Source organism: Colossoma macropomum, unplaced genomic scaffold, assembly GCF_904425465.1.
Source record: "Colossoma macropomum unplaced genomic scaffold, Colossoma_macropomum, whole genome shotgun sequence".
NCBI lineage: Eukaryota > Metazoa > Chordata > Actinopteri > Characiformes > Serrasalmidae > Colossoma > Colossoma macropomum.
The window spans coordinates 9628264-9647198 of NW_023494810.1; the positions used below are offsets into that span (position 1 = coordinate 9628264).

An 18935-nucleotide genomic window follows, 5' to 3' on the forward strand; every position below is an offset into this window, starting at 1 on the left:
TCTGTAGTGTAAAAGATTTCACTCTGCTGATATGTGTGGGCAATGCAATTTGGGTGATGCTCTTATAGGGTTGATGCAATTAAAAAAAAATCTAATTCAATGTTTTTCAGTACTTTTTAAGACCTCAATATAGCATAAAAGCATATAGCAAAAACAATACCCTTTCCACTATAACAATGCACACACTTAAACGTGGTCTGAAATAATGTCTGTTTTATTAAAGCTGTTTGGTTGAAAAAACATGGATGTATGCATTGAAATTGCATGATCCATACAGACATTTCAGTATGTTTGACATTGGTATCAGTTCCGGTGTCCTCTTTCATCAGTCAGCTACATATTTTTGGTTGGCGGACTATTCTGGATTATTTTAATACACTTAATATTTATAATATATTCAACAAAAATAAAATATATTCAACAAAGTCTTCAGGCATCCTCTAACTATTTAATTAGGCACGTCCCCCAATCTGAGTCGTTTAATACTGAGTACCAGCTGGTATACAGTCTGATCCATAATTTGTAGTTTCATAGATAACACAGCTGCACAATTCTGGTAAGATTATGCTACTCTGCCAATTGATGCTACAGGGAAATCAGTTCATTTTAGTATGCACTGGACCTTCTGGGTTTTTCAGCCTACCCTGTAAAATTTTATAAAATATTTAATACTTGGTTACACATTTGATGGCTCTACCTGATGATTTGACTACTAGTTACTTTAATACTCTGCAGTGAAATCACTTCATTTTTGATATGTGCACTGTAAAATACACTCTGTACATTTAATTTTCCCTTTTAAAAAAGTTTGACACTAAAGACATTTAGACCACTTTGTTAACTTCTTAAAAAACGCACCTCACTGCTGAAGGTTGTGGATAATGTCTCCTTAAGGCTTTACAAGACTTTAAGGATCTGCAGGAATGCTGTATCAGCTGTAAGCAAGATTTAGCCACTATGAATCTCAGTTGTTATTGGATCCCTCTGCAGTGTGTTTGGTCACAGAAACTTTTATCGTAGTAATAATAAAAATACGACACATTGTGCAGCCCTACGTCACACGTGAGTCTAAAAAAGCAAAAAATAACTTCAACTTCTACTTTCACATGTGTCAATAGCTCATATTTATAGAAGTCACAATGCATCAGATAAGTGTGGGAAAAAAAGCCATTGCATCTCCTCATGTCTTCAAGACAGCTTACTGCCGTGACAAGTACTGTATATTAACAATGACACCAGACGTCATGGACAATCATGACCCGGCAAGGACTTATATGACATGACCTATTTGTGTTGTAAATATAAATGGATAGAGAATCAAGATGAAGACCTCTGCCCTTGTAAAGGTCATTAAACACTAAGGTGACAGTTCAACCACTCAGACTGCATGTGCATTAATCACTGCTTCAGTACTGAAGAGAGTGACCTCATTGCACAGAAAAATGACCACATCCATGACGGCCGGAGCAGCTTAGTGATCAAATGGTCCATGTTGGCTCCTAGCATGCTGATGAGATCACGCTGTGAACTGGAACTACAGAGGGCGTTCTGTGTATCCTGCTGTATTCTCTCTGTCTCTTTCTCTCTCTCTCCCCCTCTCTCTCTCTCTCTCTCTCTCTCTCTCTGCACCCAAGTGCCACTTGGGCTGCAGGCCACTGACATGGAAGTAAGCTTCCATGACAACTTTTCACTTCCACTCTCATCAGCTCTCCATGACTCAAAACGCCATCTCCCTTTTACCTCATTATTCTGTGATTACACATTCCACCCATGTCTCTAGCATGAAAGCAAGTTCTAATTGGGCTTTGGGGAAAGTGGGGAGGGCGGAGGGATAAATCAACCTTGAATTTAATGCAGATGTCTAAGCACTTTAGTGCACTTTAGCACCCCTCACCTACTGTCTGTCTCTCTGTCTCTGTCTAACTCTCTCTCTCTCTCTCTCTCTCTCTCTCTCTTTCACTGAAGTGAGAGGTATCTGTTTTATCAGACTGGAGGGATGATGGACGGACTTTAAATTTTGTTCCTCTCACGGTCTCTGAGGTCACTTGGACATTGAGTAATTGTTAAAAAGTGTGACATTTATGTCTTCCCTTCTCCAAGGTTTTTCTGGTGAGCCTGCATTTCCACATGAGAAACTGGGGCCCGTACATTCTTTCAAAACATCTGCAGGTTTATGAAGAGCAGTAGTACAAAATAGGGCTGCACAGTTCTTGATTAAATGAGAATCTTAATTTTTTGGCTTAGAATTGAGGGGACTGGGGTGCACTAGAAATACATAGTGTGGGCTTGTGCTAGGGGTTGGACAGACAAAGAGGCAGAGCTTTAAATATTTGTTCAATACTTAGCACAACTTAGAACATACTGGCTCTGACTTGGAGCTTTGACCACACAGTGACCACACGTCCCTTCTCCTATTGTTCATGCAACATTCAATGCGGAAACACTGGGGTGCAAATGGCCATGTTAATATCACAGGAGCACATCACAAGCAGGAGCAGTGTGGTGTAGAAGCATCATGCTTGCCAATTCAAATCTAAAATCCAACCTGATTATGTGACATGCCATCCACTACAGTCAGCACACTACCAGAATGTATGCTGTTCTAAAACTGAATTGCTCTGGGTAACAAATAAAGATTTTAATAAGATTTTCTGTGTAGCCATTATACAAATAAGCATACAGTAAATCTGTCAAACTACATTAAAGTGCAGTTACACTGAGTTTACAGTTTCAGATTATGGGAGCATTAGGCTTTTTTTGTGTGTAGACCGAAATATGTTGCATTCAAAATCTCTATGTTAATACAGGGTCAAAATAATTGTCCAGCTTTACACCATGAAGTTTGTCCTACTTCATGGCTGATTTTCACCAGATATCGGTAGCTATTGGGACACTACTTAAAAGTTGCAACAGATTGCAGAGTCACAAGATCGTAGGATGATTAGCTGCTTGGACTCACTGTCCTACCAAAAGCTGAGTTGTTTACTATCCATGTTTCAGCAAACATGTTGTCCTGTTGTATCTGCTTGGGTGCTCTTTAGTAGTGACAAGAGGTCTGATGAGGAGAGGCATCCCAATTACAGTACACTGTGCTGCCACCACCTTCGTGTACAGACATGGATCCATGGGGCATAAGCTGGTGCACCTGCACCACACATGATGTTGTTATGTTTGGTTTTATAGCTATAAAATCTTATCCCATATCTTAGAAAGGATGGTCGTGGTTATTCAAACACATGGATATTTGACCTCATCTTAGTATCTGTTTACTCACCTGGGTATTGAAATAAGGCAAACGTAGTTTGGAATCACAAATGAAATAAACTGTGTATTATCTAGTAATATTTGAAGTTTTTTGACAAAAGGTTTGACATATAACTGCAGAGACTGTCTGGGTCAAATGCAGCTCATACAGACTATCAAGCAAAATATTGACATATAAGTAGAGCTACTTAACAAAATATTTTAAACACAAAAATCATTTGGTGTTCATTGTGCAACTCTGAGTTATCATTCTGTAGGCCTGTTGGAAGTAGGCTATGTTCAGTGACATGAGCCTAAAATAAAAAGATAAATCACTAAATCAACTGGCACAAGTTTTACTGATGTTACTTCGAAAATTCAAAGCCAGATGAGAAATTACTGCAATTCTACGCCAATATTACCAGGACTTTTTGAACGTTGTTCTATTCTACTTTTTAAACCAGGACATAACAGCAGCTTCTCTTACATGTTTATTTCTTATGTACTTGTCTTGTGTCTCGTTTTTATACACTCCACTACACTGGGCATAGAGTAAACAAACAAGCAATCTGAGAGATGGGCAGCTTCTGATCACAAAGCCAAAAATACTCCAAGGGATTCACAGCTGACTACATGCAAGTCTGAACATTCAAAATCGATGAAAGATGCATGTGTACCATATGGCACAAGCTCTTGTGTACTTACATCAGTTCTGTTATAAGACACATTTTACCAGCCTGAATTCATTACTCAAGGCAATCCATTAAAAATGGGTGAGGGTCAACTGAAAGTTTCGGTGTGACCGCTTCCTGACCCCTGTCTTACAAAGGCACCGATCTGGAAACCTGTCAGTCATCCCGAATCCCGAAACCAGTGGGGCACAGCTGCTATGAACAGAGGCGTGGGCCCAGCTGGGCATGAATCTGGCATCTCCAGGCTGAAGTCAACACTGCAGGGAACTATTATTACAAGACAGAAGACAACACCACTGCTTATCAATATCAAAAGCAGGGTAGTTATTAATAGTTCAGTCTGTTAGGATCTCATCATATTTATGTTGGGGAACTATTGCTTTGGAGAGAACTTTTTTAGATTTGATTACATCCTTTTTTAGATTTTATAAGTGAAGACAAACATCTGCTAATACGGTGAAAGAACACTATAAATCATCCATAAATATTATCATCAATCTGGCTTTTAAATGTCAAAGCCAATCCACGCCATATTTAATGGACGAAGTTTGCTTCTTTATGCTTTCTAGTGAAACATTTTTAAAACAAGTTGCAGGATGCTAGTTGCATGTGACATATTTTCAGTGCAACTAGGCAATTCTACAAAAAACATTTAAAATATACTCACAAATAACAGGCAACACATTCGATCATCCCACTACTTAGCAACACTAGTAGCTTGTATTTTTCATATATTGTAGCAGTCTGGCTACATACTATGTACGTAGATCACAATATAACAGATTAACTCTGACACAGTCGTTCAAAAAGTTATGTTAACAAAACAGTAATGTTAGCTAACTAAGTACTTAAGCTAGGTAATTAAACTAACTGGTTATCATAAAAAGAGGAACATTATTCCAAAATACAATATTCGGTCCTCTGTTTAATTTTCTTGTCCTTGATGTGTCAACTGAAATCAATCTTTTGAACTAATCTTTTTGGTAGGGTATGTTATCGGTGCTTGGCTGTTTCATGATGGTTGTTCCATAAAGTTTACACAGGTGCTGAGTTTCAGTCAATCTTAGAGTTGCACGTATGTTCACAGCAACTAAAGTTGCAAGGAAGCTTCACCGTGTAAAGCCAATCTTAGTTTTGCACTGGAGCTATGCAGCTAATGCAACTAGCAAAAAAATCATCACACACTTGGCTCAAAGTTGGTAGGTAATCTCAAGAAGACTTGCTTATGTGGTTTCTGACACTACATGATATACTGTTACCTATAAAATTGGACAAAAGTACAGACATAATTCAAGCTTCAATATGACTGCAACTGCTGCTTTACCTTTGGGCTCGAAGCTCCAGTACATAGTTAAAGAAAAAAGATTCGAAAATCAAAAATGTCTTGACTGATTAACATTTGAAGTGATGGGAAAGCTGTGTAAATTTGATGACCTGTCACTACAACTCTGCACTGCAACAGATCATTTACCAACGCTCAATTTTATCTGTGTAAGTGACAAAAACATTGTATAACGGCAAATTTGTACAACATTGCTCATTAATCAACCAAATACATTGTTAATGCCACATTTGTCAACAAGCTCTGAGGGAAGAGGAAAAGACTCTGGGCACAGTGCCAAAAAACAGATGAAAAGCGCCAAAAAGTACAATAATCAAATAGTCAGTCACAACAGTAATGGTGCCCTGCTTCTGGATCACATGCTTTTCACACAGCTATGCCCACAGAGCATAGCTAAATCCTCACTATCACTTTGAATGCAGCCCTTCAAATGTTCTGTTAGCTACGTTACGCAATCCAGATCATTTAGAATTAGTCATCCTTACTTCAGCCAGCCTCCAAATCAGATATTATTTTCTTTTCGCTGAATTAAGAGCCTGCTCATCTCGAGGAAGCTTATTATCAGTCCTCATGTCTCAGGAATTAAAGATGTCTGGAAATGTTACAGTAAATAAAAGCCACTGCAGTGGTCTTGAAATAGAAAAATAGCAATGACAAGACGTACACTTTAGTTATTTTCTGTGATTACTGCCTTTGATCTTAGTGGAGGATGCCACTGGTTGCTGATGAAAGACAAGTTTTTCATTTGTCTTGTGACTGTGAAAGTTACACACTGGGTTGATGAAGCATTTAAAAGGGCAATGACCTCAAAAAAAAATACAAATCCAGCACAAAAGGTCAACTGGGGATGCTATGTCAGTGGAGAGGATATATACTGCAAGAAATCTTGTAAATCAGAGCTACTGCTACTACTAGTAAAACAAAGAAACTGCTTTTTAAAAAAATAAACCGGCAGCTTAATTTCCTACCTTATCGATATTACATGATTATTAGCTAACTTTTCTACAAAGCATCCACATTTGGATCGTTGGCTTGTCAGAACAGTCTGCCATCTGAAGCAGATCATTTGGTTACCTCACAAAAGAACATTTTCCTACCCCTTAGAATTATTTGGTTTATAAAGTAAACATATTGTCTCGTTCAGACTTGCTGAGCTGCTAAAATTATGTCAGATGTTTATAAGCATCTTCATAGTAGGTAAAGGAAAAAATGCTGTTGGTCAACAATGGTCAAATATTTCTTCCGTCTGGCAGTTCATAATAGTGACTAACTGGTCTGGAACAAACTAGGAGCCGCAGCAAAGGTAGTTTGAAACATTCAAATGGCCGTTTTTACATTGAAATGTGTTTTTTTTTTCTTTGTTTCTTTATATTTGACAAATATTCAAATGTTGAATTTTGACAGTCCTAGTTATGGGCTGGGTAATAAGACCATACTTATCATTGTTGTGATTAATTAGTTGACAATATGTCACAATATGTTTGTCTGAGTATAATGTGGTAATTGTCAATATGAAAAAACACTGACCAACTGCATGTTTGATTACAAAGAGAGCATGACTGGTCCTGTATTATTGGATTTAGTGCAGTGCAGAAAATGAAATATTCAATATAAATCATTGTATTCATAGTTTTTGGTCATATTTTTTAATTATATATTTTTGTATTTGTAATTTTTAAACTCTTTGTCTACTTCTAGTTTAATAGATATCAGAAAAAAGACATATCAAAAAAAAAACTTTGTGATTGTGTATATTCGTTATCATATATCGATTGTGATATCACATTTTTGTCACATTGCCCACTTCTACCCTAATGTGTGCTGGAGCCAGCTCTGAATAATGTTTCAAAAATTTTATCTCTCAGCAAGGGCATATGTGTCCTTTCTAAGACTAAAAAATGCTGACTCACTTCCTTCAGAGTGCCTGTGTCAATATTGTATACAGGAGCATCAAAATGGCACTGAACCAAGGCCGAATAAAACAGCCACACAGAGCTGGTTACATCACACAGGCCAAGCCTGGGAGCAAGAGAGAAGCAGAGAGAGAGAAATTTGGTGGGGGACAGAGAGAAAGAGACTGACTCAGAGAGAGAGAGAGAGTCATTGTCATTGTCATCACTTACACTAATGCTTAATAATCCTCAGTGGAGGCCTACATAAAGCACACTGTCAGAGCTCATACTCTTTCTATTGTGAAGAGGGCATGCTATTCACATCTTCAACAAAGCCCACAATGCTCTCTCCTGTCTGATAATTATCCAAATCATTTTAGAAGACTTTAAAATGGTTAGCTTATAAGGCGGGTTTTATAATGAGGCTCTAACCTCAGAAAAATTATCTTTGTGCCAAATGCTTTAGCCTGGCACTATTTAATGAGATGTTACATGATAAGATGAGGCAACTCTGAATTCTTGATTCAATTAAAAGTTGAAATGGTAATGGCGAGGAAAGGATTCTGTCACCGAACACCAAAAGCATTTTCTGACACTGAAACGATTCCGAGATAAATTCCTATTGTGGACAGACAGAGAGTTCAATTCATTCCCACAACAAAACAGCAGCATGCTAATCCAGTCGCTGAATGGCTATGTGCACTGCAGTGGCGGCTGCAACTGTGCTTGTGCCTGGGCCAAGATGGAGGACGAAAACCAGACTGGCTAACACTCACCACATACAGCTGTTTCCACAGCACAGCCCATTCCTGCAGGGTGGAGGTGACCTCAGTTATGACAGGGTCTTCAAGGGGCAGCGCTGTCTCGTATTGCCTGTATGAGACACATATACAGAAAGAGAGAGATTAGTGCTGGATAACATTCGAGCTGTGCAGACTGGAGTGTGGATTTATAGTTGATTATAATTCCATCCATATTTACTGGGAAAAAAGACAGCACAGAATCAAACGGGGAGAAATATACTGTTGGTGAAAAGTTTACTCTGGTATAAATGCGCAAAGTGTCCCATTTAAAAAAAATGTGATTATTACCCTGAGAAAAGACAGTCTACACAGTCTCAAATTCTAATTATAAAACAGAGCTACAGTCAATAGACTGTTATGCTGCTCGCATGGTCCAAATCTACTGATGAATGAAGAACCAGGTTTTGTTGAAACTGAGGGGCTGACAACTTACCTTCTTAACAACTAGACTAATAGATAGCTAAACAGGCTAAACAACGGCAAGCAGGTCAATCTTCTCCTCTATTAAGACTGACTGTTAGGCTTTTACATGTCCATGTTTTTGGTAGATCTGCCTTAAGCAGTATTAAACCCAGTGTAGAAAAACGTTTGTTAGCTAGCTTATGTTATTTAACACAATACAGTAAATTACACATAGGCGCTAATGGAAACTGGCATTATTGTTGGGGTGAAGATTTGGTGAGCAAAAACTGCTTATATGGTGAAGATGTCCGCATTACATGCTATATTGCGATATGTTAATGATTACATGACAAACAGTTAAAAGGTTCATGAAATGATTGCAGTATACAATGATGGGTGGCTGAAAGTCCTTGTCCTCCATCAGCGGTCTATGGGTGCATTTCAACAACAGTACATTCTACACCAACAATACTTCTTGTTGGAAAAATGTTTATTCAGATAATTATTAATTGTAACTTTAATTACTCATTGAAAATCTTTATTATTTTAGACTATTTTTATGTAGTAGCTATTTTGTAAAAGCAGAAGACAAAGTGAATGAGCAGGTATCTGCTAACGTTTGGACATATAGTGTATTTAAACAGTAGTGAAATGCAACCACTACGCATTGATGCATTTCACACCCTTCAAAAATAAATAAAGTAATAAGCCATGAAAGGCCATGTGTTACAGTGATTTTACCTTGGGCAAAGTGTGTTAGGCACAACGTGATGCACTGAAAATGTATTATAGGGGATCAGAGCATTATGATTTTTTTTTCCAGTGATGGTAAATTCAATTTATAGTCTGTATGAGGAACTGTCCAAAAACAACACCAAAGACCCAGTGAACATTTGCAGCTATTTTCCTTTCCTGCTTCTTTTGTTGTTGTCCCTACAGCGTTGTACTTTTGTCCTTTTTCAGAGTGTGCAATGCAGACTGACTGGTCTTAGCAAGCCTGCTTTATCTGCACAAGTTTTCAAACTTATACCTGCAGAAGCGAGAGTTAATTGGGCTTCCAGGGACTAAGTGTATGTGTGCGACTTTTCACTCACAAAAAATCAGATATCATTTTTTCAAGTCAAGTATGCCATGCTGTGAAGAACACACTGTCAAGGATGTGATTGAAAAGTCTGAGATTGTGTGGCTGTATCTCTAGTTGGACTAACTATTATAGCTGACAGATGCTAGGACAACTAAAGAGATATTTTTCTGTTATAAGTGTTTTCTTGCTGGCACATCATGCAGCGTTAGCTCATTAGCTCCTCTACATCTGACACAAAAAAAAAACATTTACCCACAGTGGTTAAACAAAGTTTCAGGTAACTCAATGAAAGGGATACTTTGGACCATTTGGGAGATAAACAAGGGTGAGCATTACGAGGCAAAAAAAAAGTAAACAGAGTAATTAGTAAAAGTCTCTATCATCTTAACCTCACTGGCTGTTAACACAGTCACAATAATGCTGATGAAATGCATGAATGACTTTACAAAATGTTTCTTGGTTATTATCAAATCTTTCTTATGTCCTCAGCACAAAAACACAAACATAGAGAAACTTATCAGAATGAAAACAGAGAGGAATGGACAGAACGAGTGAGATTATCTGAGCATAGGGGTATCTGAACTCATTTTGAGTTTAAGCAGGGTTAAATATTGAACTTGGTGTGAGAAAGTGAACATTTACTAATATAACACTGAAAACCCTTAGACAGGCTAGCAAAAATAAGCAGTATTCCTGTGGTGGACATTTTTGATATGAACAGGCAAAAAAAGGCAAAAAAATACTACAGTCCTGTTTTTTCCTGATTTTTTGTTTGTTTTTTTCTGTCTCATTTTCTCCTTAACATAGCTACCCTTAACTACCATTTGATAGGAGAGAGACGACAACTAGGTTAACTTACAACTGTGTTCTCACAGCCCACTCCTTATTTTTCAGACTCATTTGTTTAGTGCCAGATGGGCATCGTCATCAGGGATTAGTAACAGGGGTTTCACTGATTTTCATATTGTGACGTAGATTCACACTTCAGTACTGATATAGTATAGCGTAGGGTAGATGATGGTATAGCGTAAGGTGCTTGCCCAGTTGGGGGGGATCAATCATCACGCGTGCCTATAGCAGAGCTGTACCACAGAGTTCAAGCTGCACAGACGGAATAATGATGTTATGTTGACAGTTTAAAAAGAAGTGTTAAATTTCAACAAGACTAACGTCACCTATTAATACAAAGCAATATATTTTAGTTGAAAAAAACAGGCTCTAGGATGTAGTTACTCTTTAAAGCAATTTTCCTCCTGTAAGCATACAACCCTGACATGTGAGAATTAATCTCTTGCACAAAAAGCCACACACACACGAGGACACACAGACATCAACAGTCACAAACCAAACCTGAAAACTTCTGAGGGGCAGCTGAATCCATGTTGTCCATGAGAGAAGATAAACGTCAGTCTAAACTGATCAGATTAAATCAAAGGGCATGTCTATCTTTATATCATATTACTATCACCTTGCTTCTTAAAGGATGCCACACTCATGTGCCAGTACATCAAAACACCGCCACGTTTGACTGGAAACAGGTGTGCTGCTGTTCCCTTATCTGCCATAAGGTATTAATGCTGTATTTGATGAAGCGCTAAAATACTTTCCGCTTTGAGAATTAGCATGTGCAGTTAATCCCTCTCAGATCATTTGAGCACATCTGTGAATGTCCATCACATGATTATAATCATTAACATCAATTATAGGAATAACATTCATAATACATTAACATATCTATTACAGTAACAGTCCCCCTCAAAACTGGTCATTTGAGAATGAGTACATGCAAGCTTGAGGAAACAGATCAGCACGCTAAGCCTTGTATGTGCTTTTAGAGTTTTTGGGGTGGTAAGAGTTGCCTGGCAGGCCCAGCAGTAGGGATGTAACCCTACTGTTACAAATTATACTGCAGCATATCATACTGTATTGTGACTAGCATGTTAGCATATTGCAAGTGTGGTAGCTTTGAGCTAGCACACTAGCTTGTGGCTAGAGTGTTCTAAAACACTAGAAAGCACTGATATAGCTCTGAATATGCTAATAAACTGAAAATTAAAACATAAACATATTACCATAAGGCGCATTTGCAGCCACTTTTTTGTTATTGAATTGAGACACGATTGTATTGTATCATGTATCAATCAAATTATGAATTTTGTGGATCACAGCAGAGGTCACTTTATTGACCTCTTATATGATATGAAAGATTGACTTAATAACCAATAACAGAAAGCCAACAGGTAAGTCAGTACAAATGGATCTATTTCTCCTCTATCAATGCTTTACACAAGTTTATGTGAGTAAATATCAAGAAGGTAAACGACTGTTTTACAATCGCTCAGTTGGTGACAGAGGAGAATCTGTGTCCGCCTGATATCACAATGCATTTGTCCCTAGAGGGGGCTGCATAGGCTGTTGTATTCACATTTATTTTCCTTATCGCTATTTCCTAAAATAGGCTGCACTACAAAGAAGGAAAAAAATCAAGAAAGAAATGACAAAGACCACTCAAGTACATCAAACTGCACTTGAACAAGACTCTTGGGGATGTAATATGTGGATTGCGTATGTGTTTTTGTGTGTGTATATGTGAATAAAAGTGTTTGTCAGTGTGCCACACAGAGTTACGCACACCTGTAAGAAAGGAGAAGATATGAAAAACTTAAACAAACAGCAAAGGCTTGGTTACTGACAGTTCCTGATGTTCAGATTTCTATGAAATGTTAATGTTCTTGAAAGTGTGCTCCTTGTGGGAGTTGCAACCTAGAGTTTTCCTCTTCTCTCTTTGCACACACACACACACACACACACACACACACACACACAATGTCTTTTCTGCATGCAGAGCACATAGCATATTGTATCCCAAGTGCCTTGTTCAAGTGCAATGAAGTGTAGGATGAGTGCCTGGTCTAATACACATTAATGTTCAATGTGTTCCAACCTACAAATATACAGTGAAGTATACTGTACCTATCATTTAATACAGAAGGTCATACTATATGTACACAGTACTCCCTAGAACCTCTATAGCAACCCTATAGAATTAGAATGTACTGTCTTCAATCAGTTGTCTCATACTGTTTGATTTAGCAAGTTAAATAAAGCATTAAACTTGCAGAGGAAGATTACTGCACACATTATGCTTTAAATAAACTGAATTATTCAGAGGAACTTTTCTTCATGATTCTACTAGGAAAAAGTCAAACTGTCTGACAAACCCTGTAATTATATGTACCCTTTTCTAAAGATTAATTCACCTGAGTCTTTTATGGCATAAATGTCAAACAGAATAGCTGATTAAGAAGCAGAAAGGTCAACAAGCCATTGAGAATTTGTTAAAAAGCAGTCAAAAACTGGGACAGTAAGAGTCTGAAATAAACCACAAGCTCTGGTACTATTTCTAAAAGCAGAAAACACTGGGAGTATTCAGTCATTCTGGCCCAAAAATGTCTACCTGTTGATGGCATGATGGTATCATAGTAGTGCTGCTGGAAGAGAAACAGTGTGTTTCTAATATGTCATTTTTTACTAGTAAATGAAATGGCCACAGAAACATGCAGCATGTATTGCTTTTTTCCATCAAATGCAGTGCACACAAACATTATTTCACAGGGAAACAATAACCAACCCTGACGAGAACTCAACATGGTCCCAGTTGTTATGACTGTGAATACAGCAAAGCTATGGTCAGCAATTTTTTCAAAAAGATCACTATATTTACTAGGGCTGGGCCACAAATTAAATAATTGCATTGCACACAGTTTTATTTCCCATATCCTCCTGTCTGATGTTTTCCTATATTTGTCAGTTTTAGTATAAAGTTTATGATTTAAGGTATCTGTAATGAACATAACCACAATATTTTTAAAAAACTGACTAATCAGTAAAATGAATAAACAGCCTTGATCTCAAATAAGGTATTCTTAGAACAAATAAAACTAACTTAACAAGTATAACTTGACAAATATCCCCCCCAGCTTTGAAATCTAGCCCATTAACAATTTAAACAAATAAACATGAGTGTTTAATCAAACCAATTGAGTGTTTTTGAGTACATGTGGGTTGGGTGCTTGAAAGCACTTATACTTTGAGATTTGTCTAATTAAAAAGTACTTATTCCAAGAATACAATAACAAAAGAATATTAAAGACATTTATCAACATATTTTTATGTGATTGCCTTTGAATTGGAATCTGTTTTGTGAATGTAAATAAAAAGGAAGTCACGCTAAATAATTTACACAGAATAAAATATAATTAGTGCATTTATAAGAAAGAAAACATTACAAATGAGGTCTAGAATATTGCTTATTCTCAGCGTGATAACTGCATTTTAAATCACCTTTTAATGTTTCGACTCCTCCAAGTTTGACTCTTTTAATCCTCACTAGCTTCTTCTGCTACAACTCTAGCGAAGAATGATACGTCACATACAGTGCATAATGATATCGCAATATGAGGGTTCTCTCCAATGTTAATCATCACAAATTCATACTTGCTGTTTGAATCTCTTTATTCATACAGAAGACAAACAATACGTTCAAAAGTCTGTAGATGGCTGCTCAACCAAAACTTCTGAAATTAAGAGTATTAATAGGGAGTTTGTTCCCCTTTTGAAGCAGCAACAGCCACTACTCTTCTGGGAAGGCTCTACACAAGAAGGAATTGCTGTGTCAGCAATGAGTGCAAAACAGCTGAATTGACTAATTAGCAGTGTCGGATACTTTGGGACATTTACTGTGTGAGTGTCTCCTCTGTTAGTGTTTCCTCCAAGACATGTGAAACTAGCCCCTGTATCTTGGAGCCGAGTGCAGTCTCTACAATTGAGTGTATATAGGCTGACAGGCTTGCGAGTATGACCAGCACTGTTGTAGAGAGGAACCAGGCCATGTTGGGATTCAAGCTCAGGGCCACAGTAGGATGAAAACTGAGCCAGCAGTGCACCTCACACTGTGACAACACATATGCTTGCCAATGCCAGCCAATCATAACTATACTTTTTATTTAGAATTTCAGGGCTAGCAGCGCTAAGAAGTTGTGAGGTCTGCATGGAGAGCAAGTCAAAATCATTGATGTTGTGGTAGATTTAGAAATCATCTCATACTTGGAGTTCATTTGGCTTCAGGCAGCACTAAACAGAAAGAAGTGCTGTGTAAGTCTTGACAACAACACCAAAGAGCTCTGCATGAAGAGAGCATACATGTGATTTAACTATTTTCTAGTTCATTTATTCATTTAGTTATTTAGTTTTTTTATCACCACTTCAAAGAACAGATTTGAGTACACTATATTTTTATTTTAAAACAAAAAAGTTTAGGGAGGTTTAATTATAGTTCTACTACCCTATTATTATTTTTGCATTTTTATTTGCTATTTTATTTACATTTTATTTATGTATCATAGTGATTATTATGTAACATTTATTTGAAGAATTATTCATTTATTATTTGCTTAATTTTGCTGCTGCTCGACTTGTATGTGTGAATCCATTTTTTTGTGATATTGCATGTCATAGTACAATCACAATATTTGGCATTAACACTGCAATGTAAAATCTGTCCATATTGTGTAGTCTTGTACAGCTTCAGTCTCACACTGCCTATTTAGGATCACAAACACATGCTGCATGTTGCTGGGCTAATGGGTCCCCAGGCAGCTCCTGCTCTTTACAAAGTCTTACATGTGTTTCTTACCTACCTTGCATTGCAAATCTTGGCATCCATAGTCCCCTGTGTATTTATTGTAGAGCTGTCACTATCATTTATATTAGAAATAAGTCATTCATAGATTATTTTTATGATTTGCAGATGTCGCCTACAAAATTCAAGCCTCGAATGCCTGATACACCGTAAATTTTGTCCCAAATCGCCCTGTGCATGTAGAGAGCTGACATCAAGCTCAGTGCCAGAAGCTAGTAAATCCTGATCGAGCTAAAAAAAAAAGGAACTGTTGACAGTTCCAAAAGACTGTATCCCAATCAATCAGAAATAAAGGGATGCCCAAGGGTGCAACGAGAGTGGATAGAGTCAGTAATAAGAAAAAGACAAATGAATAAATAACATGGTAATCTCAAGATGACTCTCTTTTGGAATCTTTCCTTCTCTGTCACACTTCTCTAGACTCTTGCATTATTCCTCACTGAGGCAGCCTCACATAATTCAATTTAAATGCACTTACCCTCTGTTGGTGACCACAGCCTTCCTCAGGTAAACATAATTGGCTGGGAAGATCCCCTGTAAGAACAAAGAAGAGATTTACCTTTCTGCCTTAGTAAATAACAGCATTAACACAGCACTGCCATTAGTAAAAGAAGAATGAGACCTAGACTGAGAGAGAGACCTTAGACCTAGAGAGACCTATACTGCAGGTATATTACTATGAATATCTCACCCATTATCTCAAGGGGATAACACTCAGGCCCATTAAGCATTTGCCTGCAAAATGTCCCAATCTTTACTAACTCTCCTGTGGGCATAACTATAAATGTATAGGAGTGATGACATGTCAACTACACTTCTCCATTCAATTCAGGAAGAAAAGAGAAAATATGTTTTGGTTGCTGAGACTGTTCTAGTATCAGTGTTTCTACATTAGGCTGATTGAGGAATGCAGAATGAGGTTAGCACAGCTAAAGGATCTACAGTAGGCTGCAAGCATAATGACTAAACCAGTTCATTAAGATAGTTTAAACAGCTGCAGATTTACTTTAAAAAAAGGTTTTCAGTGTCCTGATCACGAAACAGCTAAAACGTCACGAAGTAAACACGTAGCATGAAATTATTCTTCTTCTCAATAAAGTAAACTTGTAGTTTACCGACAACGTGTCAAAAATGTGATGCTCTAACAGTCTATTTTTCGCTGACATTTCAGGCAACTACTTTTGTTGCCCTTTGGCAAACCTTGACATCTACCATGATTAGGTACATTTAAGTGGTAATGGCTTATGTGACATTAAATTCACCCATTGCTGATGCAGTTTTACTACTAGCACAAAAGCCTCTGGAGCCTGTAGCACTCCAGCAGCGCAAAAGGCAATACCATGTTTCAAACTACCGGCTATTAAACTTGTATGAGACGATCTAGACAAGAAAGAATTTCCATTTACAGTTTCTACATAACAGCTTCATCTTCAAAGGGTTAAGTCAATTGAGGGCTCCAAGTATTCTCATACAAACATCCGTCAACCTAATGGGAGAATTCCATATGCAGGACTGACAAATAAGTGCAGCTTATTCATTAGCTGGAAGAGTTACAAGCAAATTATCCACCTCTACTATAAATTTTTTTGCATGTGGAAAATGATCTTGTTCAGTGTCTATAGCATATCCTTCTAATATGGAGCAATGTGGACAAAGAGGGCCAACTATGACCACCTATGTATATACCCATTTGCTTTTCTCCACTTGTTTTCAGTCATGTATTTTTTCATCCTTCTACCATCCTATAGAAACCTACAGAAATAAAAACTCTGTTTTAAAACTAAAGCCATCTAACTCAATAAAAGGCTCAACGGCATATGTAATGATAGTACTACATAGTACTTGTTTAGCTAACCATGTTATCCTTTCCTTCATCCCTCTATCATTGCATTAAAACCTAATCAATCAATTATTCAATTGAATCGATTACTTATTGAGTTTTTTTAGCTGTTTTTTTGACAACTATTTTTTTTTTTACAATTATTAAATCTTCTAGAAAGATTTAGGTATTCATCTAAAGCACGTGACTGCATTTCATATTCATTGTATGTTCAAACCCTTTCTTTCCTCTCTCCATCGTTCCAAAGACACCTATTGATTTCACTTCTCTCTGAAATTTCAAGCTACAACCAACAAATTTTAGAGAAAGATGAAGAGGCTGACCTAGAACACGAGTGCATTTCATACTGAGAGAACTCTTATCTAACCCAGCTAACCTTTCTTTCATCTCTCCATCATCTCATAAAAACTCAAAGATACTACTCCTTGAATTATTACAAAGCTAAATTTGGTAGAAAGGTGTAACTATATATCCCCATGTCCCTAAAACATCACTGTATTTCAAAGTTTCACATAGAGATGGGAGATATGGCAAAAACAAAATATAGTGATACTTCAGGACATTTTCACAATACATGATACGCCACAATATTTATTTTTTCTGATGAGTTGGAACTCAATATTTGGCACACTGTTTTGCTTTAAACAGAACTAATTTTGCTCTCTTTACCATGAAACATGCATTTGCTGAGTGTTCTACAAGTACTGGTGATATGGTATGTTCATAAGAGCATACTGCTTTTCACTGCAACATAAATTATCACGATAACGATATATGTTCACACTGCCCAGCCCTAATTTCACATGAGTAAAGGGCTGATGCATAACAATCCATTCATCTCTACTGTCATCATCTGACCTGCTTTCAGATTCCATTTGAGACGCATTACAGCATCACTTTATGACAGTGAAATGATGGGAGATGTGAAATTAGCTTAGAGGCAAAGCAGATGTGGCAGCCTTTCATTCTGCTCAACCTCTTCAGTCATTAGCTTGTGTACCAGGAGCTATCTCAAGGCTTTGTTTTCAACCAAAGTGGCAAGACAGAATGAGAAAAAAGCTATTTCACATGTTTAAGACAATAAAGATGAATCAGCCAGAACAATTTAAATATCCACACTTTGTTCAAAGTGTCCCTTGTCAACTATACTGTATTTGGCAGATATGCTGTACATTTTCATTTGTAAAAGCCAGGGTTATCTCATAGGATGGTGAGTCACCCAAGCTTAAGTTGCTGGGATTTCATCAGACAACTTTCATGGAATGCTGACTCACTGTTGTTCACATGTTTAAACTTTGATCACTTTTAAAGGCTGTACAAGTTGCAGTTATCGCTAGTGATAACATAAGCATGGTGTCATTCAATATTAATTTTTCCAATCATCTCATAGTTCCTTAAAACAAACAGAGAAATTATGCTAAAAGTGTGGATTCTAAACTTTCTGCTTTTCACAATCCAAATAATCCCAATTACAAATTTAGCCTAATCAGTCCATAAAACCTTACTCCGCATCTCAGATGTCATGTCAGTGTTCTAATGAAAATGTTCTTTCTGATCTTTTTTCTTTTCTCAATTATGGCGTCCCTTCACACTCATAGCATTGAATTGTCTTCTTACAGTAGGAAGATGGACAGAAACACCTGTGGATGTTTTCAGATCGGAAGCAAGAGTGGAGCCTGATTTTCTCCTCTCTGTCAAAGATGAAAGTACTGTTTCCCAGAAATACAGTTCTAAATGTTTCTCGGCTGGTCTGTTGGTGACAGTCCTGGTGGTCTATCAGGCCTTGCACAGTTGTTATTTTCCTTTTATGTTCCCTTTCCTTATGCAGCAAGAGGATTATCTTATATCTACTCATCTCAGAAACACCGTTCTAAAAAATTACTGGCAGTTTTGACTGGAAATTAAATGAATAAAGGTTGGTATCTGACATTTGCAC

General features: G+C 37.3%; 1 protein-coding gene across 1 annotated transcript in view; it reads right to left on the reverse strand.

Annotated features, from left to right (window-relative positions):
• Positions 1 to 18935, reverse strand: part of dock3 (dedicator of cytokinesis 3) — a 201097-nt gene that overhangs the window by 109995 nt on the left and 72167 nt on the right. The window contains 2 exon segments of the mRNA XM_036559488.1: positions 7946 to 8042; positions 15638 to 15693. Of these exon segments, the coding sequence (XP_036415381.1) occupies positions 7946 to 8042; positions 15638 to 15693 (153 nt within the window).